The following is a 26,056-nucleotide window of genomic DNA, read 5'->3' on the forward strand; positions in this document are numbered from 1 at the left end:
ATTAGGTGACAACCAGTACCTGTGCCTGTACCATGCCCTCAGGGTGCCAGGATTTACCTTGCCTGAACATAAGGAGAGTCACAATTTGTGAACGTTAACCAATGTCTGAAGAAGGTAGGGCTAGCCATACTCTGTTTCCGACAGCTCTGAGATGTGACTGGTCTCCAGACTCCCCTGTGGGGTCTGAACCAAAGTCATGTTCATGGGACAGGCCTGGAGACTGCACACTGGCTTCATGCCTCCATGTCACATCCCAGACCCTTGCTAGCTTTCCCTGGGGAACACCTGCATTTTCATGTCACCTTAGCAACAATACATTTTGTGCTTTTAAGAGATTGGTCCTTGAATGTTGATTTGTGGTGGGTAAGAGTGTATTACAGGAAACACTGACTAAGTGAAGTCAGAACTCAGACAAAGGCCCATCAGCCCAGGGTTAGCAAAATGTCAACACACAGAATTAAATGGTTTAAAATATTATCAGCATTGTTGATCTTTTTTAAAAAAATACTTACTATATTCTCACTTCTCACTAAGCTATATAATGCAAGAAATTACTCATGTATCATGGGGATTTATGTTTCATCATCCATGTTCAGATTTTAAGGAAAAATAGTTATATTCATATACTTACATTACATCTAGGATTAGCATTTTTTTTCTTTTTCTTTCAAGTTTTTCTCTGCAAACTCCTCCAGGCAATGGGTGCCCTTGGGCTCCACTTTGTCTGACTACTCTGTCTATAGCATACAAAGCTGTAGGTCACGTGCAGAGAGGCTGCATTTTAGAGCAGAACTTAATGAATACATAAGGTATTACATAATTAATGGAGTAAAAGAAGCATAGACTATTGAATTATTTAAAATAGATATTTTCAACATGTTTCAATTATCTATTTTCAAATAGTATTTTATTATGTTTATTATTATTGTTGTTGTTGATGTTGTTGTTTGCTTTATATATTTGCTTTATGAAATGATGTTTGGGACAGATTTTTGCTACTTTGAATTGCCCTTCTTCCCACCCCCCCAAATGAACAATTTATATAATACATTAGATTACCTGTGGCTTATTATGGCAGCTTTGGGGCATCCCAAATTGTAGACAGCTCCTCATTGTGAAAAAGACACAAATTTATGTAGACCTTGATTTTAATCTCGGCTCCAACATATATGAATGGAACCTTGGGAAAATTATTTAATCTATCTGTCTATCTGTTCTCATCTCTAGAAGATTGTATCTATCCAATGACTATTAATATTTTAATCTCCATTTTGGAACTTTAAATCATGACTGATGTCTTCTAGGGTCATGCTATTTATGACCATGATACTTTTCAGCAGAGAAATAATTGAATGATCTTTATTTTTAATGAGGTACATTATCCTTGCTAAGGAACGCATTCTCTTGTAATTATTAAATAATGTCTTCCTGTCATCTTCTAATCATCAATCCTCTAAACGTAATAGAAAATATGCATATGCAATGATTTGGACCAACTTTTTTACTACACGACTAAACAAGAGGTTACATGTAATGTTTAGCTATGTGGATGCAGTATTATATATACATAGGCACATATGTACTATGTAATATGTACTATTAGGCACAGAGTGACTAATCCAGGTCCATATTGCCAGGGTTACGCCCGTGAAACAGACTAACCAAAGGCATTGAGTCCAGTCTTCACTGAAAGAAGATTCTTCTGGCTATCGTGATGAATCTGTCTGGTTCCTTTAGAAGGATTTGCCTTCAGCTGTCCAAACAGAGAATCCGACTCTCCTACCCTCAACAGCAGAAGCAGCTGCTGTCTCTAAGGCCCGATGAAGTAGTTTTGGCAGAGCATACCCCAATGCAATCTCAACAAACATCAGATGGTTTACAATATGTTCTGGGAAAGAAAGGAAACCTCCAGAGCCCCTTCTTCCACAATAAACAAAACCCCCCCTGGGCTTCCTATAGCTCTGATCCTAGCTCTGACACTACCTACTCTTCTTTAGGTCCAAATAATACTTCTGATACCTCTCTGGTGACTGAAGTTCAACACAGGGCCAGAGGCTGCACTTGGCCGCTGGATCCCACAGCTGTCCGGAGGCTGGAGCTAATACAGGACCCTTCATCTCCCACACCCAAGAGGAATCCCAAACCCTATATGTTCCTAAACAGTTTCCTACACTAAATAACTGTCTTATCTCTGGCATGGTTGCTTTTCCTTTTAAACTGAGGCTAACTTTAGGTTGATGTTAGCACTTAGCACCCTCCCCAACCCCCAAGTGACTACAATTCTGTTGTCTCCATGCCACCTTCTGGTTTTAACTGAATTCTGACTCTTTCCCAAAGGTCAATGTCACTGCGAGCGATTACTGCCTCTAAATCCTCACAGTTACATTCACATAACCTAGGCTGACCAATACGTGTGGCTACTGACCACTTGACATATGGCCAGGGAGACTATCACCTGCCTGAAAGAACTACATTTTTAACTTTATGTCAATTAATTGAAATTTATATTTAAAACCTGACACTCAAGTCAGTAATTGGAGGCCGTTTTAAGTATTTGGGGGACACTTGGGTATGTAAGTCCAGCTTTTCAACCACAGATTTTATGAAACTTAAATATACAGTATTTCTGACCAGAATTTAGTTTTTGACTTAAGATGTGCTAGAAGTATAATATATATACCATATTTGAAAAACAGCATCACAAAGCAAAATGTCAAATTAATAATATTTATACTGATCACATATTAAAATGATATTTTGATATATTAAATAGAACATATTGTAAAATGCATTTCACCTTTTTTTCTTACTTTTTAATATGACGATTGGATAATTCAAAATTACATACGTGGCTTAGTTTATATTTCACTGGACAGCACTACGGTAGATTATAACATGGATGATGTCCTTTAGAATCATGCTGTCTACAACCCACAAAAACATACTTGTTGACTATCAATGACAGTAATTCCTCTGCTCATCTTAGAACTGTCTACTAGTAACTCAATATCCTTCACCCTTTATGGCTCTAGATGACCATTTTTCCCATTTTGTAGAAACACATTCAAGTAAAAAAAAAAAAATCTCGTCTATGGACACTAATACCATTACACCTTCTAGCAACTTCTTATTGCTGTGATCTACTGAACTTGTGGTCACCTCCCTTCTTTCTTGAAGACATCAGAATCTGACTCCATTTTCCTGTTAAACTCAAGACTTGTCTGCATGGGGTACATGCCCAAAACCTGCCCAAGATAATAGTCTCGTGTTTATTTGACTTCCTCACCTTCAGTGTCCTTTTACACACTGATTACCTTCTTCTGTGGCCACACCTGGGACTTAGTCATTACCCAGATGTCTGATTTCACTGAAATCTTATATGTCAATAGCCAATTGTCTGGTTATAACCACCTGTTCCCCTAGTTCTTCCATGGCCATGGCTATTTAATTCATGGTCTTTGGTTGCGTAGAGATATCCTTGTCATTGATACCCCCATTTTCTCTCAGTCAGGCTTCTGGGAGCCTCTCTAACCTGTCTCTATATATGTTATCTCAAGGTATATTATCTGACCATACTTAATTTCCTAATACTTAATTTCCTGTGCTATAGACCCAGCAGAACTCCAAACTAACTCTGTCTTCTCTCTTCAGTTCCTCTGTGAATAAGCTAGAGAAAAATCACACAGTTTTACAGATGTTGCCTCTGTAAGTCATGAAATTGATAATCTTCAACAACAATTGTGTCCTCAAGAATGTCTATTAACATTTTAGCAGTTTGGGTTTGAGTCCTCTCTCATTGGTCTCTATGACCTCCCCACCCCCCAAAAAAAGGAACACACAAAACATCACATTCTATAAGCCCCTCGACCCTTTCCCACCTACTCATAGCAGAGTTTCCCTTAAACTTTCCTGAAAAATCTAAAGTTATTAAGTAGGATTGTCTTTGAATTCTTTAATTCTAACTACAAACTCCTATTATATATCCACACCAATTTGTACCTCTCTTTCTCCAGTGTCAGAGGATGATTGTATCCTCTTAGACCTGCTTAAGTCCAACTTATATGCCTGCAATTCCAATGAATAACATTAGTACAGATAATAATTAAAACAATCTTCATTTCATGAGAGCTAACCTTACGCTGCCAGGTAGTGTGCTAAGTACATTACAAAAACTAATCTCATTTATACCCCATAAATATTGTACTAGGTAGATACTATTATACCCATTTTATATATGTTTAATGATTTTACCAAAATTACATAGCTAATAAGAAGTAGGGGCAAGTTTTTAACTCAGGTCTGAATTAATCTAAACGCAGTGGTCTTGTACCCTCTACTATAGCAGCTTATAAGAGAGTACTAGTACCTCGAAAACCTTACACCATAAGTCATGGAGTGTCTTGACTGCACTTTCAACTAACTTTCCACTTTCTATTCACTCACTTTTCTCTACAGCAGTCTTAAATCTCATTCATATTAAAGAAGAAAATACATCTTGACCACACCCCACCCCTTGTTTTGTGTGATTTTCTTCTTGCCATCCATCCGAACATCTTGAAAATGTAGTCTACATGTGCTAGCTCCTCTTCTTCACCTTAAATTCATTTTTCTACCCACAAAACTTTGGATTCCTCCTCCAAAATTCTACGGAAACCATTCTTGCAAAGGGCATACATGACCATGTTGTTTAATAATCGTCTTCACAACATAAGTAAAACGAGTGTCCATGATTTTGGATTTGTACGTAGATGACACCCGGGCCTTCTCTATATTTGGAGCTAGGGATACTTCCTCACCCATGTACTTCAGACAAGCACTGCCTCTTGTCATAATGTTGACCTCATCTCAAAGTCCATAAAATGTTTGCTTGTCAACTCTTCAGATGTTTAAGTTCCATATGCAAATGAACATGGAGTTGTGGTCTGTGCTCAGCTCAATGCATGTTTATTTAATGACTGGGCTCCCTCGTTCCTTCTGAACTGAGCATTATTTCAAGTCTTATTCTGATACTTACTTAGTCTTGTCTATTAGGCCTTTCCAGGTCTTGACCTGTGTCACTGTACATTAGAACTATTTGAGAGGGCGATGGCTGGGAGAATCAATGTTAATATTTTAGTCCGTCATTACCACTCTAATAGAATCGGCTCTAGTCCATTTCTGCGGATTGCTTCTTTGAAAAGACACAGCCAAATGTACTATGTTAGCCTTGTTTTGTTGGAGGTAATTTGCTTAAAATTTAAAATGTAGGTTTACATACAGCAGACAGGGTATTTTTAAAAACAATTTTTTGTGCTTTCTTTTAGATACAGGATATCTCAGTCACAAAGAAAATAAAATCACTGATGCTCTCTCCCAGCCTGAATAACTCAGAGTTACGTAAGTATTTATGAATAATGAATGTCTAATTTAGGGGCCTAAAATATGAATAACTGTATTATTCCATGCAGCAGAGAGAAATAGAATTCTTATTCAAGAGGACTTTTATTTCCCCACTTCTGCCTTTTGTTATCCCACTATTGAGTGAGAAGCTAGCACAGATAACACTTCAGAATATCCAAAAGAATCAATCTCAAGCTCACTGTTTTCTATACCAGCTAAGCCATCCACACAAAGAGAAGAAAAAAGGAAAAAAGGTAGGTAGGTGGAGATCCCTATGAGTTGAGAACAAAGTTAACCTTACATCTCGGTTAATCCAATACACAGAAATAGAATCACAAGGTTTTAGATTTGAGTCTCAGTGAGAAATCTATTTGATTTTAAATTGTTGGCATTCCAGAAGCTGATTAACATGTTTCAGGCTGCTAACGCATCTTCCCTGTCTGTTTCTCCTTAGTGAATCCTTGCCATGTTATTGATAAATTGCTAAGGAGAATTGATGATTTCCAAATGTATGTCATAACAATAGGAAAAAAAAGTTCCAAAGATCTCACAGCAAATTAGTGTGGAATTACAGCAAAAGACCAGCATGCTTTTTCTGTTTTACTCATTGAACAGTACACATGCCTTGTCTGCTGAGTCCTTTACCCCAATGCTGCAAAGCACGGGGGTCCTGAGTGGCATTCTAGCCTTGTCCACCCAAGCAAGCTTCTCCTAACTACGAACCACAGAAAACTGGACTGTAGACTGAGTGAACCAAAAGCCTGTCTTCAGATTCCTGCAGACAAATCACAGACTAAATCATGTAGATAAGGCAGTATTTTTGCTAGAATTGCATTGTTTGGATTTACCGAATAATATCCCTAAAATTGGTCCACTTTGGTCTAATGGCCACTGTTTGAGAGTCTGGCACTCATACCTGGGAAGAGGTGAGGCTGCTTGCAGGTTACATAGCCTCTTTCCTTCTTTTCATCTAATGCCCAGTTAGTGCCAGTCCTTTGGGTGTGAAACCAATAAAAACTATTTGTTGTTCAAAGGACAACTATCTGGTTTCAAATTTCTCTTTTAATTGTGGAAATTCAAATACAACAGTTGGAATTAAAAACCAAAGGCATTTATTACTTCTTTGACAGTCTCTTTAGGAAATTATTTTGCACCATAAATGATTAAGTGTTGACTTAGATGTAGAGAAAATTAAAAATAATAGCTTCAAAATAATTGGTCAAATCGTTTTTGCTTTATTTATTCCAAAACCTGATATATAGAAGATCGGGGAAAACTGAATCAATTCCCTTAGTAGTTTCTACAGGTTTCCAGGACGTATGTCATTCTACTATCGTGTTTCCCTGAAAATAAGACCTAGCCAGACAATCAGCTCTAACGCGTCTTTTGGAGCAAAAATTAATATAAGACCTGGTCTTATATTATATAAGACTCAGTATTGTTATGTTATGTTACGTTACGTTGTGATGTGATGTGATGTGATGTGATGTGATGTGATGTGATGTGATGTGATGTGATGTGATGTGATGTGATGTTGAAGACCCGGTCTTACATTATAGTAAAATAAGACCGGGTCTTATATTAATTTTTGCTCCAAAAGATGCGTTAGAGCTGATTGTCCGGCTCGGTCTTATTTTCAGGGAAACACAGTAAACAAATACAAAATTGAGGGCAAAATGTAAAAATGGTGAATCTTCCATTTGGAATGGAAGAAACAATTCAGTCATTGATAATGATCTCACAGTGAATTCTTGTTATTATCAATGCCAGATTATCCCCATCTCATGACAAACAGAGATCCAGTTTATGGTATATCTAGTAGATATCAGAAATGTCCTATTTTGTGGTTGAGTTTTATTTCTATTATTCATTTCCTTTCACTTCATACTGACTTACTGCTTGTTCTCCATGTGTGTTCGGAATATTAAAAGTGTTAGTGACTTAAAAAAAATTGCTTCTATCAGTTTCTAGCATATTGGTGCTGTGCGTCAGTAGTTTTTTCTTATTTCAATTTTTTTTTTTTTCTGGGAGACAGAATGTTGGTCTTATTGTTTTGTTCCAATCTTTACTGTTCTTACATATATAATATTTCAAGTACAGTTATGTCTTTTTTGCGTACCACCTCATATCGAACAAAGTCAGAAAGAAGACTGAAGGAGCCTAGATTTTGACTAGCTTTACGTGTAGGAAAAAAAAAAAAAAAGATGTTTCTTTAAAAATATATTATATGCAAATATTAAAAACAATTTCTTCATACTCTTTGATTATTTAAAACAAAGATAATAAGCATACAGAGAAGTCACCAAGTCAGTATAAACTTCTCAAAAATAAAACCAAGAGATGTGTCTGCATTGTATAACACCAGGGGGAAAACATTAGCTATACTCTTACCAACTCAAGTAAGATTCCACGTTTTCCTAAAGAACAGCTCACAGAGGCAGGGAAGACATGTGGAAAATAGAGCAGGTAGTGATTTTAAAGTCAGAAGAATTGATTTCAAATGCTCAAATCTGCTGCAAGCTGTGACCTTGCGCAGGAATCCAAACTTTCTTGAATTTAAGTTGTCTTATTCACAAAACTGAATTTTAGTACTTCTACATTCTTTCCAAGGGTTTTCGTAGGGACCAGATGAGAAAATGTGAATACACCAGAATGTGTTCTGCTATCTGTGAGTATCTACTCTGACCCAGTCACATGGAGTCAGACAAATAAATCTACAATACGATACTGTACCCTGAGTTCTGACATAGAAAAAAAACATGGTGCATCTTGAAAAATGGAGAGAGATACCTTGTCTAGCCATCAGTGGTGACTTTTTAAAAAGGTGACACCTAAACTCACTACTAAAGGACAAGCAACTTAAAAATGCTGAAGCTGTGTATGAAGAATGATCTATAGAATGAAAATCTGGATGACGATGGGAACTGTTGCTAATTTACTAGTCTGAGCATAAGGTATGGAAGGACTGGGGTGGGGGCGGTGGCACCAGCCTCTGGTTTCCTGGCCTCCCGGACTTGTTTGTTATGGATTGCCAGTCCTTCCACGAAGAGGCAGTCTCAGTTCCGCCCAGACTGTCTTCCTCTTGTTGATACTATTCTCAGGTTCATTTGAATCATCCTCTTTCAGGGGGCCTTATATGACCCTATAAGAACGCATGGCCTTCTGAAAATGTAAAATAAGAGGCTCTAGCAATCACTTATAAATCTCTAATATCACAGAAACATGCAGATGGCAGCAGTCTGTGGTTTCAACTTCCTCTCTCTCTAGAACACTTAAGGCAGACAAGTAGGAGAATCAACAATACAGTAAGTCCTCACTTAAAACCAATTTCATCACAGGCTAATTGATGGAAACAAGAGTTAAGTTTCTAAGGCAACTCATCAACATTATAATGACACTGAACCAAACAACGTTATTTTAGGACCTGCTGTATTTTTTATCACCACAACAGTAGGACCTATAGGGCTTATAAGTATTCTAAACATCAGTTGAAAGCAAAATAAAGCAAAACAAACAAATGACAATAATAACAAAACTCAGATTAATAATCCATTTGAAATACATAACTGCCAGAAACTGGCTAGGGAAAAATCCACGAAGCATGTATAATTACGCATCGTTCATACATATGCCCAGGCACACACCTTCTAAATCAGAATAATCCATCCTGGCTGCACACGTCTGCTGATGTGAAGGTAACAGATATAAGTCAGACAAGGATCCTCCAACTAAAATAAATAGCATCGCCCACCGACTTTAAAGTGGAAAACAAATACAAGCAAGGCCATAAATTCCGAAAGCTGCAGAGAAGGAAAACAAAGCAAAATAAAACCATGTAAAATGCATTCCTTACATTGCTAACAAAATAAACATAGCTAAGAAAAAGTTAAAAAACAAAAAACACTGACCTTTGAGTGAAAACCTGAGGAATAAAGCTTTCTACAGTTTGTGTTTACATTGTAATGTCACAGAGGCAAGAACAATAAAAATAGACTGTCTTAAATGCCATGGTTTACTGTTAGCAGTATTTATGTCAAACATATATCTCCATTTTAAAGCATAGAGGACAAGTAAACATTGTTGATTGCTCATTTACAAGTACAGAAAAGGCAGTGTGCTAACAAAGGCTGGAATGCTTTGTGTTGTTATCAGTGGCAATATTTTTAGAATTCATTTGGATGGCTTGAGTATAAAGAGATTTGATGCCACTTTTTTTTTTTTTTTTTAATTCTCCCCAAAGAAAATTGTGTGGGGGGAGAATCATTAAGTTGTTAAAGGTATTAAGGGTATATTCATTCGAATCAGTATGACTTAACCAGGTTGCTAATAGAGCTATTATTCGATTAAATGCTTTCAATGGTCCTGGAAATAATTTGCCCTGCCTTTAATTTATTTTTTTTTTTTTCTCTTACTGAGTGAAATAATGGGAAGGAGGCACCTAGACAAAAATCATGGAACTTTCTCTGATCATAGAAGAGTAGATATTGAAGAATGAGGCAGACCCACTCCTCTGCTTTAGGGGAAATGGAATTATGGGGTAGAAGTGTATTTTTCACATGAGTAGTTGTGTGTGCCCTCACCTTGTCTAATAATTGGACCCTGAGCCTACTGGGTACTGTCCTTAATGTGATCAGCTGATGTGAGTGTCCCAGTGACGCTGGACACGCCCTGCTCATTACTGACTTTTGTTTTTCTCACAGGCTATACTGCTGCAACTGGGACACGGAATGTATTCCTTACGGGCCAGACACAATAGATAAGAACCAATAGATGGAATGGTTCTGTTACCTAAAGGCACATGTTACTGATTGGATTTAGCAGCTCAAACGGAAGGTCTCATCTATACAAGAAACATCTTGAGATAGGGACACGCTTCACCCACTCAACACCATCAACCAGATGGTACCTGTTCCATAATTTCAAAGCATTGGGAGAACACAAATATCATGGGGCCATTTCCCAATTGTTATGCATGTTTATTCTAAATAATCAATAATTAGTTTATGTTATTTATAAGCGATGGCAATTGTGCTTGCTATTGTTATTTATGCTCTATAATCGTCTGGACCCCAATTAGCTATCAGTGACTAGATAACTTGTGAGGTAACCTTTTGGAAACTGATACTCTTGATTTAACAAGTCACCCAACATAGAAGCAATGAGTATTTGAAGTTTAAAACAGGTAAAAAAATATATGCACTAAACGTAATCTAATATTCTTATTCAATTGCTCAGAAATATTCTTGGATAATCAAACGTGTGTAGTACCATGTTAAAAAAAAAAAAAAGTGCTGTGGATTTGTGTGAAGAATTCTGTTTTACGATGAATCCTTCTGCTATGATACAAATCATTTACCTAAATTCTCCACCTTGTTGGCCGAAAGGTGAAAAATAGTAAAGCTTGTCTTGAATAAAAGTAGCAAATAGTAAAGGGATAACTAAACATTTAATCTCCAAAATATACCATTGTCATACATCCTGGAATGGTTTTGAAAGAAAAAATGCAACTTGTAAAAAGTTGATTGGATCAATATATTCTCCCAGACAACCTAGATGTTTTCCAAGGTATTTAATAGGAAGTATCCCTCTACACAAAGAAGAAATGGTGTAGATCCCTAAGAATCTGTAGCCATCCATTAAGATCAAGACCAAGGAATTATGATTAATCTTGGCTACAAGGTGAGGGTATTCAGAAATGACTGGGTCCTAGAGACCATCTAGCCCAGGCGTTTCATTATAGAAGTGAGACAATCAGGGCAATTAAACCCAGGAGAGAATGGTCCAAGGTCTAGGGCAAAAGGGAACTTTAGTTCCTCTAAGGTCTTATCAAGAAATCCACAAAGATACATTTATTCTGCACATCTTCTCAAAATCACTACCTATTTAAATATATTTCTTTGTTAGTTCTGAAGTAAAGTGTGCCCACCCCATACATCCTAAATTTTTTAGGACAAGCACCAAACAGCATGATTTCCATATTGTGTGTAAAGTAAAATTACAAAGCCTATACTACGAAGATATAGTACAGATCTGTTCGTGGATTATTCACAACTTTCCCATTCTTTTAGACAATCAACTGGTCATACCGTGATATGAGAAAAGTGTTAGAAAATTAATGTTCTACACATTGGTAATAAAAGAAAATGAAGTATAGATATATGCTACAAGTAAAGGAAAAAGAAATTCATATTTCAGAGCCATTTCAAAGAGGGTAGCAGTGGTTAATGTCATAACACTAATTCTAATCCAGCTCATAATTTTCTCAGTGGCAAATATAAGGATATTTGCTACAAAGCTAGCAAAATAGTAACTTCCTTAAAATAATTAACTACAAAGTTCTTCATCTCAAATGCCCAAATCAAGAAACACTCTTCCTTTAATTAACTCCAGTTCACTCTGCTAAACCAAAAATCATCTTCCATCACACTAATATCAAAGAGCTTCTAAAAGCAGTATTTGCAGAAACACAGCAGCGAACCCATGGGATACCATGTACTTTGAAGTACAGTAAACACACTCTGTTCCCTTGATGTGCAGAGTGTTTGGCTAAACTCGAAAAGCATCTCCCAAAGTGAATATGTGTTCTGCTGGCCCTAAAGATGCTCCAGGATGAAGAGGGTCTTTCTGATTTCCCTAGAGAGGACCACAGAACACAACATGGGCCTGACTGGGGTGATTGCGGGAACATGCATTACCGGTGCGGGGGCAGAGCACATATTAACTCCACACACTGGGAGACCGTGTTCTCTGGGAAATGCTACAAAACCCAGCGCAGATCTCTATGGGGAACACAAAAGACGGTATTAGAATTCCAACATTGTAAAATTTGTTGCCACAGGAGAAAAATAGCAATATTATTTGCAAATTAAAAAGGCATGGCTACACAAATGTATGAGTTATTCCCTGGTGAATATCCTTCCATCATTTTTAATAAGCGTCAATCACACAAACGTACCATGTACTGTACGTTTAATTTTTTAAAGCTTCTAGCAAAGCCAAAATTTTGATTTAGGTTTGAGAATTAAAGTAAAAGGAATAAATTAAAACTTCTATTGTTAGTTAGACAACCACGCTCATGCACTTGGAAAGGTGAATCCCAAGACCTGCTAATGGGTTTAGAAGAAATCATTTAAAGTTTATTTTTTAAAAATAGGATGTGTAGGGCTGAAGGAAAAAAAGCAATATTGTTTAATTCTATCTAATGTCAAGATTAATTTTTTTTTGCTTCTCCTGAAGACCATAAAATTAATAAATATGATGTTGGATTCTATCAAATCTAATTCAAATAAAAAAACAAAACAAAATAACACTTTAAAGTCACTGACATAAACGCTTTCATTTGAATTGAAAGGAATTTGAGGTGAAAAGACCTGGGGAACATTTAAGTCCATGTTAAGTAGCAGTCCATTTGTGTAAAACTCATTAAAATATTTAAAATGCTATTTTATTAATCTTTCAATTATTATATCATTGTTTTTCTTAGATGATGATGGGGAAACACACACACACACAGTGGCAAATACATAAATTCTAGCAGCTGCTTTTTTAGGGAGGCCTTTTTTTGTAATGATAAGGATATTTCATTCACTAGCTTTAAAATAATATCTGCGGTATAGGTTTTCGAAGTTGAGAGTAATCCATGGCAAAGAGACTAATATTTAAATGCAACACAGCTTGAGTAGATTATGTCATTTAGTCTTCACCACAACTCTGTTAAATTGTATAATTGAAATATACATGTTAAAATATAAAGAGAGGGCCCAGACCGCCAAGATTATCCCGGCATAATTATAATAGAATTCTTTCACTGTCAAAGTTCCTGGTTTGGGTGATAAATTATATAGCAACCATAGAAATCTGGAAACGGAGATGCAGAAAGTTTAAATCATTGACTAATACCATATGCTTCCCCAGTTGATTCAGGATTGGAACCTCGTCACGCATGAAAGCAGGTCACCCTCTTTCCACTGCTCAGCACCGCGTCAGAGCCAGCAAAATCAGCAGTGTTTTCAAGAGAGTAATTCGAAGATGAAGAAGGATAGCCAGTTCAAAGAGGAATGTCAAACACCCTGAAATGCTTCATTAGAAAACCAGCCCTGTGGATTTTCCTGCTCCCAAGGATTGACTCTTAAAAGGCAAATGCTCCCAGGAGAAGTAACACTTCAACCAATGAATTCGTAATAAAGTATGAACGAGTCATCAGGGAGTGGGAAAGAAGCAGATGAAGAGAAATGCTGAGGAAGCGATAGGGGATGAAGAAAGAGGGAAAATAGCAGAATGACATCTGTCAACATGGACAGAAACACACCAATGGGAAACTGCAGTCTATCTCACAAGTTAAGCCTTGATGTGACATTATAGTCTAAGTCTTTATTCCTAATAAAGGTTAAGAATACTACGTGATTTGGCAAATCCTGGGTACCAGGCGTAGGCCAAAAGGAACAGAGAGGAGTGAATCAGGGACTGGAGAGAGAGAGAGAGAGAGAGAGAGAGAGAGAGAGAGAGAGAGAGAGAGAGGAAGAGGGCCAGCAGGGTGCATCATTGGCACAAAGAGGGACACGGTCCTCATGGAAGCACTGCGATTGCTCTCCCACTTCATAGCAATTAATGGGTTATTAATTGGGTTATCGGGTTATTATTAATAACACAATTAATGGGTTGTTATTATCAGCTACAGTTCTGGACTTAATTACTTGTGACAGATCCTGTTGATATTTAAAGCAGAGAAAGGGAGAAAGGATAGAAAGGGGAAAAGGTGTTTTACAAACTAAAGGACACAAGAATTGAGGATGCAATAGAGGAGAGAAAACTTTGCTTTCCTGGAGCAGCATGAACAGACCTCTGCAGGGCAGGTAAGTGTGATTATTTGCTGAGCCACCGAGGGGCATGTGTAGTAAATAGGGACACGTGAACTAAAGAAGGGGCTGCGTCATGCTACCATGTTTCCCAGAAAATAAGACTGGGTCTTATATTAATTTTTGCTCCAAAAGACGCATTAGGGTTTATGTTCAGGGAATGTCATCCTGAAAAATCATGCTAGGGTTTATTTTCTGGTTTAGTCTTATTTTCGGGGAAACATGGTCATTACTAAAGATCCCTCTTGGACAACAGGAAGCAGAAAATGAAAAAGCAATGATTTGCCCAAGCTAAGGCATCAGGGCGTGGCGGCAATCGTTAACTTCAGTGGTCTTGTTTAAGGAAAGGTCGAGCCTGTGGTTCTTTTGAAGATACAAGTGTGGATGTTAAGAGACCTGCTCCAGCAGTCTTTCCAGGTGTCTGTTATACACCTATTCCTCCCAGCAGTGATGGTCAAATAATGTGGCCTGCAAATGCAGTCTGTTCTCTCTGCTGGAGGGAATAAAAAAGATTAAATAACTTCAAAAAACATCATCTCCAACAACTCTCCACTTTTTGGTTTAGTAGAGAAGATGACAGGTTCCTGAAATGGGAGGAATTATCCAGGAAACAAATCTAAAAAGAAGAGTTCTCTGGGGAGCAGAGAGCACTGAAGGATCTACCACGCAAACCTAAGTGGCCAGAGGGCGACAAGAAAGAAAATTATTCAAGATCTATATATCACTTAAGAAACTCTGGGATTTCTAATTGGGTTTCTCTGGCTATACAAGCACAAGTCAAATTGAACTCAAACCTCCCACTCCTTTTAGGTTCTTTCTTCAGGCTAATTCAAATGCAGCACTGACATTGCTTCCGCTGGCTTAATGGAACACGGAGAGGGTCGGGTTTGAGGAGAAGACATGGATTTGTGTCCTAAACACAGCTCCCTCGCTATGCCACTTTAGAACCTAAAGCGGAGATTCTCAGTTAATGTCTTTTCAGGTTTCTATCTTTATTATTTTCCTCTGCAAAACAGGGACACGGATAACTATTTTTGATCAGGAGTTCTTTAGGAACTAGGAGGACAGATTTACTCAAATTAGCTCAGGCAAGAGGAGGTGACTATTAGAATTAGGAAGGTCACTTTCAGAGACTCAAGCAGAAGTGTGGCCAGAAGTCGTGGCTCACTGGAAACAGGGACCTGAAGGAGAAAAGGCATGAGACCAGGACTTTACCCACTTCCTATCGGATCCATGAGGTCTTGTGTTTTCACTTATTCACCAGTTCTACTTCATTTCTCTTTTTGTCTTACTTACACATAGCCCATCACGGTTTCCCAATAGCCCTCCCCGTTCCCAAATCACGTAACAAATGAAACAGAGATTCTGATGGCGGCAGCTGAGATCATGGGTTTTTTCTAATCATCTGTCGTTCGTGGAGGGAGAAAGGCACCATGTGGTTGAAAGGTTGTCCCTTCTGAACAACCAAAAAAAATTGATTGCTAAAAAAAGCATGCGAGGTGGAAAGTTGAAAGTTTGGCAGAAGTACTGATTGGCATCTCTAACCTAACACTCCATCTAACAAGGTTATTGCGAACATCAAGTGACATTTGGAACACAATATGTGTACACATACTTGGACTCAATTCTTTTTAACTTCTTTTTAAATGTGTTCTGATTAAGAAGAATTTCCTTAACTCAGAATTTTTATACCATTTTGAGCTCATTATTACATGCAACTCCAAATTTTTTTCCTTTTTCATTTACCATTTCTTTCTTCCAGCCCAAATTTTGATTCCCCAATAGTGGCTGCAAAATAGGTTTCAGTACCTGTGGCCTGTTACACAAAGTGGGAAGAATGGCTTTGGGTGCTTGCTAATGTCCAATAAAAATATCTTTTAGAAATTTAACTGTAAATATAGCATATTCTTATTTACCACATTTGGCGACATAGGAAATAAAAATTGATTTACCCCCTCGCTTGTTGATCTTGGCATAGCCAGGAGAATAGCTTGCAGACATAGAGGACGAACTGCTGAAAGCTACATGGGAGAGTCCAGACACAAGTGGCTCATCACATTTTTCTGAAAAGAAAAAAGAGAGAGAGAGAGATTCAATAAAGACCTTTACCTAATGACTGGTATGCTTTTGTTAAAATGATTATTGACTATAGCACAAATTTGAATCTTTATGATATAACATTTGGCAAAAGATCAGACTTTAGGCAACTTGACGATGATAATTCTAAGAAATCACAGGAACAGTTTCTGATTTCAAGAGTCGTAACGAGGACCAACTGCTTTATTCCCAAGGGCCTCATTCACACCTGTCATCACAGAATCAGGAGGTAAGTTGAGCTTGTTAACTTCAAACAATCTTTGGACACCTGATGTCTTCTGACAATCTTTAGGTATTTATTCATTATAGGAACAGAAGGTTAGAAACATTAAAATTGGAGCAGGGAAGGATGAGAGGAATCCTACCAAAACTAAAAGACTGAGAAAAAGGTGTCGGTAAAGGAGAAGACAGACTAATCACCACCTTGAAAAGCATCTGAAAGATTGATTAATCCCATCACACTTGAACAGTTAACTGCACTGGAATCAGGTGATGCTTCAATGCTATTCTTCTCTTGGCTTCGAGAGGGCCATTCATTTTTTTTTGGCCTCCTCCCTCACTACTAGCTTGTTCTCCAATTCCTTTGATGGATCTTTCTCATTTTCCTAATGTCTAAATGTTAAAGTACCCAAGACTCCATTCTCTATCTCTTCTCAGTCCACTCCTGCTCCCTGAGAGACTGCATCAGGGGCGACGTCTTCTCATGCTGGAATGTCCCAAACGCTACCAGCTCACATCACCTGGCCCTCAGCGATCACAGATACTGTATATCCTTCCTGGTCTCTCCCTTGCTCCTCTATAGCCCTTCTGCACATAGCAGCCAAAGGGACACTTTTAAAAATACCTATGGGTCATGGGGCTTCTAGGCTAAAATATTCACTGGCTCCTGCTCTCAATCACTCAGAATAAAGTCTGAAGCCTTCCACTGGCCCACAGAGGCCACTGCACTGGTCACATCTCTCCACATTCTCCTTGTCCATTACTGTCCAGACACCACGGCCCCTCCCTTTCCTTCCCCAACAGGCCTGCTGCTGCCTTGGGCTTTCACAACGACTATTCCAGCTACCCTGAGGCTCAGCCCTCACCTCTCCCAGACTCTGCTCTCTGTCACCTTTCGTCACTGAAGACAAGCTGTTCTGGTTCACCTGGCTAAAAGAGCACCAGGCTGCCATCTCTCGCTGTCCCCATGTGCTGCCTCACTTTCCTTTATAGCATTTAGAGCCACCTGACATGTTATGTGTTTACTCATTTAATCATTTAGTTGCCTTTCTCTCCCACTAGGTTGGAAGCTTTAAGGAAAAGAAGTTTGTGATAGTTTGTGTAATGATTTTTCTCCAGGGACCTGAACCATACTGGGTGGTTGGCACACACTCCAAGAACATTTGTAGAATGAATGGATGGATGGATGGATGGATGGATGGATGGATGGATGGATGGATGAATGAATATAAGAACAATTAAACCTAACAAACCTCAGAGTCTTGAAGCGCTATGCTCAATAACAACATGGCCCAACACTTAATTTTTCAGAGAGGTGGTCTCAATTCCCCAATGAATATTTACACACACTCAGTACTCTTTTTAGTAAGACAGAGGGTTGCACTGAATATTCTAGAATGCTTTCTATCTCAAATATTTATAAACAGAGAAAACTTGAGCAATGGAAGGAATGAACTAGTTTTCTTGAAAAGTCACTCAAGTGGAGTTAAGTCCCCAATGACCCTGGGGAAATGAATTACTATTCATTATCTCATCACTCGAGTGTGCACCGATTTGAAGTTAAAATGAACAAACCCATCTTTGTAAATCATTGTTAAGAGTTTTTATTTTTCCTAGTTATACTGCAAGTACCTCTGGGAAATAGGGTATGTGTATGAACGTATTCTCCAGAAAGTAAATGGAAAAGAACGAAAATATGAACATAAAACTTATTTTTAAAATATCAGTTCACAAAGCGGGTATCTAACGTGAAGGATTTCGCATCCATTGTTTAAAAGATGTACGATTCAATTTAGCTACCAGTGAGCATGGATATAAAGTATTGGTTTCCTATCTTCTGACTCTTGTGAGTCTAACTTTTTATGACCTTTGGACGTAGCTCTGTATTTAACCGGAGTCATCCTTACAGCTAAAGCTCCCATGATATTAAAAATGTGCTAATGTCCACCCATGTTCCTTTTCTTCACTCAAATGAGCATCAAGCACCTGTTCTGTGCCAGGCCCAGGACACGCAGCAAAAATGTGTCAGAAACATGTAGACACATTTTAAGAAAGGAAAATGGTGTTAAAATTGTAATAATATATACTGATCATAAAAGATGAATACAAGTCACGTTTGACTTCTGCAATGACAAGAGGTGCTCAAAGTGGTTACCACCAGCGTCCAGATACTTCTGATTACTGCAAACTACTGCTTGAGCAGTGTTAACCAAAGTGTCCATTTGTATACATTTTTATGATACCTCCAGTGTATGTATGTGTAGGTATATACATATACCGTGTTTCCCTGAAAAAAAAGACCTCGCCGGACCATCAGCTCTAATGTGTCTTCTGGAGCAAAAACTAATATAAGACCCGGTCTTATTTTAATATAAGACTGGGTATAATATAATATAATATAATATAATATAATATAATATAATATAATATAATATAATATAATGCCGCGTCCCACGCGAGGAAGGTTGTGGGGAGCGAGGAGGGCGGCGCAGGGTTAAGAAAAGACAGTAGCTGTGAATAGAGTGCAAGGGGGGCCAAGGGAGTCCAGCCTCAAGGACTGGGCCCTGAATCAGACCTACACAGTAGCTTTTATTAGTTAGGTGGGGAAGTAAAGGAGATCAAGCTTGTCAATCTTAAGATCTGTGAATCCTGTACATTATAATAGGAAACTGATTCAAGCCAATCACCCCTGCCTGCAGGCAGCAGAACCTTAAGTCTCAGGATGCATGTACTTCCCCAAGGGACACAACCTATATGCATATGAATAGATGGAGGGCACACCACTGAATCTCTTCCCTTGCAGGTTTTAGGAAGGAATGCAGCCACAGAGGCAGAGGTTTTCCTTAGCCTGGGGAAGGTGGGGGGCTGTGCCTACCACTATGAACCCTGTGGGATCTCCTGTTGGTCCCCACTTGACTGCGCCTGGCTTGAGTTGTCACCCCCATGGGGAATCTTACTCGTCATTAGCTGACCAGCCATCTTTCTGGGGCCAAACAGGGACACATAAGGTGTAAGCACAAAGGTGAAGCAAAGTCCCTGAAAGGATCCGTCTCACAGACTCTCCTTTCATTAGGGGCAGGTAAAAGGAGACAGACAGGTAGGTTGCACATGGCAACAATATAATACTGGGTCTTATATAATAGTAGACTGGGTCTTATAATATAATGTAATACAATATAAGACCCGGTCTTATATTATATATTATATTATATAAGACCGGGTCTTATATTAATTTTTGCTCCAAAAGAAGCATTAGAGCTGATGGTCCACCTAGGTCTTATTTTTGGGGAAACATGGTATATATATTTGTGTGTGTGTGTGTCTGTGTCTTCACACACACACACACACACACACATATATCTCCATCCCATTCCCCCATGACAGGTAATAATATATAGACCCACAAAAAGTAATTAAACATGACACAATGAGAGAATAATACCAAACAGTTTGTAATTCATCGCTAAGTAGAATATTACCAAGTACTGAAAGTAACAAATAATTTAAAACGCAGGGCTATTATTTAGGTGAGTTGCTCATGGGTCCTGGCTCCATCATATTAATAATTGTATAACCTTGAATATGTCAATGACTCCCCCTCCTACAGATGACTCACACATAATATGAGAACATTAGCTCAGTCTCTCTCAAGCTCTAAAAATGTCGAGCATTGTCAAGCACAGGAGTTCACCACGTCCTACAGGCCAAACCCGGACCACAGCTTGCTTCTATAAATAAAGTTTTACATTGGAGCTACGGCCACACGTGCTCGGTTCGGCAGCACATATACTAAAATTGGAGTTACAGCCACGCTCACTCATTTATGTATTGTTTATGGCTGCTTTCACACAACAGCGGAATGTCATAAAAGAGACCACATGGCCTCTGAAATATTTGCTATTTGACTTTTTACAGAAAAAGCTTCCCAACTTCTGGTCTAGTGTAACAAATATTCCAAGTGGAAGAAGAATAATTAATGATCACTTAAGGTATCAAGTAACATATAAATAGTGAATAGAACATGAAGAACCGACGGACTATAGACAGGTAAAAAGTAGGTTAAGAATATTCTAGAAAGAATAGCAAAATCATGGAGGCCAGAATGGGTATGAAATGTCCCAGAGATGGTGGTAGTAGCACTCCGTGCACACAACTATTGCCATACTAACATTTATGATGAACTATCCATTTTTATTTCCAACTGCAATAATAGTTATTGCACATTACATAATCCAACGAGTCAGATTGTTTGTTGGGTTAGAGTGTGTGTCTCAATATTTTGCAGATATTAAATACTAGGAAACCAGGCAAATCCCTGGACTAAGTTATAATTTTTATAGAGAAGAGAGAGAGAGAGAGAGAGAGAGAGAGAGAGAGAGAGAGAGAGAGAGAGAGAGAGAACATATACTTGAAATAATTTAGTATGAAATAATTTAGTATTGTATTTTCCCATGCTGGGATATCTTCCAAAACTACAGCTACACAGCTATGGCAAATACTTGGTCTCTGGTGTACTTCCCTTCCAGGGAATCTTGGATGAAAACTAGAGGAGCAGATGGACCTTGAGTTTTATTTTCACACAATTTCAGTCAATCAGGAAGGCAGACTAGCTGTAAGAATTCTGTACCGATTCAATAATGGCTGTTGCCCTTCACCTTAGACAGCGTGGCTGAGAGGGGTCGCCACTGGTAAGGGCTCCAGGTAGGAGTTTCCAAGTTCAAAGGGTGGGATTGCAGACTAGTGCAGCCACCATGGAAATCAGTATGGAGGTATCTCAGAAAACTAGAAATGGAACTACCTATGACCCAGCAATTCCACTCTTAGGTATCTATCCAGAGAAATCCAAAACACTAATTTGAAAAAATTTATGCGCCCCTGTGTTTATTGCAGCACTATTCGCAATAGCCAAGACATGGAAACAACTGAAATGCCCATTGGTAGACGACTGCATTAAAAAGCTGTGGTACATTTATACAAGGGAGTATTATTCAGCCATAAAGAAGAATGAAATTTTACCATTTGCTACAAGATGGATGGACCTAGAGAACATTATGCTAAGTGAAATAAGTCAGATGGAGAAAGACAAATACCATATGATCTCACTTATATGTGGAACCTAAAGAATAGAATAAATGAACAAACTAATGAGAAACAGTCTCAGAGATATAGAGAACTATCTTGAATTGCAAGCTGAATGGTTGTGCTAATTTCCTGCTCAGGTTCCAGGACGAGCTCAGTTCTCCCCTTAGATGTTCTGTCTTCCCGTCAGGACCTGGAGTTCCAAGGACCATCACTGGCCTGCTGTTCCCGAGTGGCCTTATTCTGTCTGCTCACCCACATGCCTGACAAGTGTCAATGATGGTATTGGTCTGACTATGCAGCTACCTGTGTACCCACCTAATGTGTCCTCTGCCCCACCTACCACTTCCTATGTTATTCCCTGATACCGTCTGTGTGATGTCCTAGGCAGACCAGGCTGTGGGATACATTCCTTCAATGACTGTGGGAAAACCCCTGGGTCAAATAAAGTGTATTTCTTATCCAGCCTGATGGATCAGGATTTGAATGAAAAGGAGACTGAGGTCACGACTCAGGTGCTTCTTGAGTCATCGCTAAGGTTAAGATAGTCCCTTAAGGTGTTCATAAATTATAATAAGTAGCACTGCTTCTCAGTCTCTGACCAAGAGGACATTTGTATAGGATCTTGTACATCTATGTTTCAGAAACTTTATCCCCAAGATTATGTTTCTTTTTTTTCCTTTTTGAGAAAGAAGAAAGAAAAAAATGAAGAAGGGAAGGGAAGGAAGGAGGGAGGGACAGAGAGAGAGAGAGGGAGGGAGAAAAGGAAGGAGGGAGGGATGAAGGAAGGAAGGAAGGGGAGAGAAAAAGAAAGAGACACACAGTTCTAAAAAAAACTTCATAATCTGTTTCTTTATAGCTGTGGCAGGCTCCCTATTTTTACTCCCCATAAACCTGGGCAAAAGTATTTTGTTTTGATGTGCTTATAAAAATGGTGCTTTGTCATTTCTCAACACGCATTACTTGACTAGGCACTATATATTTTTTTCACCTCATAACTTTGCTAACTTTAGGACTCTTTTAAAAAACAAAAACAAACTTAGATCATTCCGTATGTCACCTGTGGGAATCTTATATCCCAACACTTTTCTTTGGGGAAAGGGAGTAATGATCATATCTGAAAGCCACATTTTCTTTAAATTTAATCATTTATAGTATAGGATATTCAAGTATTATATTACTTCTTCAATAACATGGAAAGTACAGGAAACAAATATGACATTCTCTTTCAGTACTTTTTATATTTTTTTTTATGTAGTTGTGATCCATTTCTTTAACTTAACATTGTCTAATAAATATTTTCTCGGGATAGTTGTGACTTTCAGAGGTGGCGTTAAGTTGAGGTTTCCCCAATATGAGCATAGTGAAAGAAAGAACATGTTTCTTACAGTCAAAAGACCTAGATTTTAATTCTATCAACATGACTTTGGACTATTTAATTCGATCTTACCCACAAAATCCTTAGTTTTTGCATCATTTCAAAAGTCTTTTCCCAGTTTTGAATCATTGTGCTATGATTTATAAATCATACTGTTATAGGAGTAGACTAGAAAAACGTTTGCTTTTCAGTAGGGCACAAACACCGCTGACTCCGTTTCATTTCCTATTTTATATACCATCACTTCCATCACATTTTCCTCCCATTTGTACGGTCCATGCATTGCTTTGTGTACCGCTTGCTCCAGATTCCCTGGCCTATTCTTTGTCATTGGAAATACGATCCACTTTTTTCCTAATCCTTTAAAATTCCATACAACACAGGGGGAAAAAAAGCAATGTCATCATCCCTGGAAGTAATCGCTGTTACTAGTCATCACATACACACACACACACACACACACACACACACACACACACACACACACTACATAAACAAGGAGGAACATTCACAATGCGATCTTTCACACACTTTTTTACTCAATGATCTATCATAGAAATTCCCATGCAAACAATACCTTGTTTTCAAGCATTTCACTTTATATAGAGACCTTTTATTATTTATATTAGGATTGGCACAGCAGGGTTAAATTCCTTTGTACAGAAAATTCTAAGAGTATTAGATCACCTGTACAAGAGGTTATATACTTAAATTGATTATCATTAATCATCCTTCCGTACAATATATGGGAGAATGGGCTTCATTTATTTTTTTACCTACCCCCAAAAAGGACTTAAGGGGGATGGTGTCCAGGAAGAGAAGTACAATTAATATGCCATCAGTGTTGATTTGCGGGAAAGTTAAAGATAATAAAATTGGAATTAAATCAACGGAGTGGACCTCTCTTTCATGTCATGAAGTGAAAATCAGTAAGTGAATGAAAAGAAACCTGTCTTTGCTCTTTTTCCTTCCCACTGAACCTTTTTTGTTTACTACCTGGGTGTGGTGACTCCATTTACTGTTTTGTTCATTTTCCATTTATTGGGACAAAGCTCAATGTGCTACCATATAATTACAGTAGCTGAGAGCTGAATATGGCAGCCGTCCCATCCGCCTCAATGGTGTAAATGGTAGACTATTAAACCAAAATCAGTACATAAATGAATAGTAATAGCAATCACTTCTTGAGTAGTTATGTGACAGCCAATATATTAAATATTTGGAGAACATTACCTCTGGGAGTTGCTACAGTAAGCCTTTGACATATTCCCATTTTACAGATGAGGAAGCCTGAGATCTCACCGCCAAAGAATATTAGAGCCTGGACAAAAGTAAAGTTGTGCCTGATGACAAGGCCCACGCTTTTGAAGTCTGCATTTCAAGGACGCACCATCTCTAGATTCACTTCAGATAATATGTATGCATATTGCATTGGGTTTATTGCTGGGCTATGCAGATGCCCTAATGATAATGAAGTGGCTAGATTTGTCTTACCACTTCCTGTTTTGATCCCAGAAACTTACTTCAGGTGATCTCCCCAAATAATATGATGACATCGCAGCAATTTCTATATCTTCTGTCCACGTCAGACCCATACCTTTACACTAAAAAGAAGAGCCTCTCAGAGAAAACCATACAATCAGCCACTCATTGGATATACATTCAGCAAAGTACATTAAATGTACTCCATTTATTCGTGTAATAAGTATTTATTAGGCACTTATTTTCTGCTTCAACCTTTATCCCCTTAAAATCCATTTTCTTCACAGTTGCCAGATGGAACTTTTAAAGAGGGGATAAGATTATTCCAGGTCTGAGGCCCTCCTGAGGGCTTCCCCTCCCATCTAGTGTGGAATCCAAATTCCACAAAAGCCCATGATATCCTGGCCTTGAGGTACCCTTGGTGGTCTCTTATTTCATTCTTCTCCTCTGGGTCACTAAGCTCTAGTTTCACTCTTTCTTTCTCTCTTTTTCAGACACCAAGCACACTCCTTCCTGCACAAGGGCTTTCCCACCCTCCTTGTACCACGTACTCTTTCCCTGGCCAGTTTGTCTAAATCAACAGACTCAACTTCCACCTTCATGACCTCCAAACATGACTTGCTTTGGATCGCACTGTTTTAGTTTGCTCACAGCACCAAACACAATCTAAAATTACTTTGATTGTGTATTTATTTTTAACTTACTCCTTTTCTTTTTTTATTTTCTCTTTGAGATCATTGTTTTATTTCTTTTGGATACACATCCAGAAGTGGGATTGCTGGATCATATGGCAGTTCAATTGCACAAATTACATTTTAAAGGTTTTCTTGCCTTTTCATCCTTTCATGTCTTTCTTTTTCTTTTTTTTTTTTTTTCTTTCTTTCTTTCTTTTTTCGTTGTTTTAAAACAACAAAAAAATAATGGTCACAGATTCAACATTATGAATGCTAATTAGTGTCTTGGAAGGAATTAGGACTTAGTTAAAAGGAAATAACTAGTATGTTGTGATATATGAGTAGCCTTCAATTGAGTATAAGGACCCAATTTCAATAGACAGCATAGGTTTCAATCCTTTTTGTAATTCCCAATCCTAGCCTAATTCTTAATTTTCTGTGCAGCATCCATTCTATCTGATTTCACCTCTAGGGAAACAAACAAACAAACAAACAAACAAACAAAAAAACAGCAACAAAAAAATTTCATAGAAAAAAAATCAGAAAGGAGGGCAGCTCTTTTATTTATTTATATTGATTGATTGATTGATTGACTAGGCTGTAAATACCAGGAGAATAGACACATGCTGTGTTGTTGGAACCTTTACTCCTGGGGCCTAAGAGCCTGGCATGCAGCATGAATTCAGTAAGGGGTTGTTGGACCAATGAATTACTGACAAAGGTAAGTAATACATCCGTCTAAAAGTGAGCAAGGTAAAATAATTCGTGGTTTTGGCTATTGAGATGTATTAACTTTACCTATTGGATATTTTTGCATTTTTCCTTTTCAAAAAGTGCTTGACAGAGAGAGTCAGCTTCAGCCTCTGATATCACACAAAGATTTTCCTTACTGT

The 26,056-nt window shown here is 38.1% G+C and overlaps 1 protein-coding gene across 1 annotated transcript in view; it reads right to left on the bottom strand.

Moving 5' to 3' along the window:
• Positions 1 to 26,056, bottom strand: part of CNTNAP2 (contactin associated protein 2) — a 1,494,727-nt gene that overhangs the window by 987,660 nt on the left and 481,011 nt on the right. Inside the window, exon 2 of the mRNA XM_088799852.1 lies at positions 16,187 to 16,297. Within this exon, the coding sequence (XP_088655978.1) occupies positions 16,187 to 16,297 (111 nt within the window). The remainder of the gene's footprint in view (positions 1 to 16,186; positions 16,298 to 26,056) is intronic.

Source organism: Rhinolophus sinicus, chromosome 8 (assembly GCF_057876585.1).
Source record: "Rhinolophus sinicus isolate RSI-liver-muscle chromosome 8, RSI-T2T, whole genome shotgun sequence".
In the NCBI taxonomy this organism is placed as follows: Eukaryota; Metazoa; Chordata; class Mammalia; order Chiroptera; family Rhinolophidae; genus Rhinolophus; species Rhinolophus sinicus.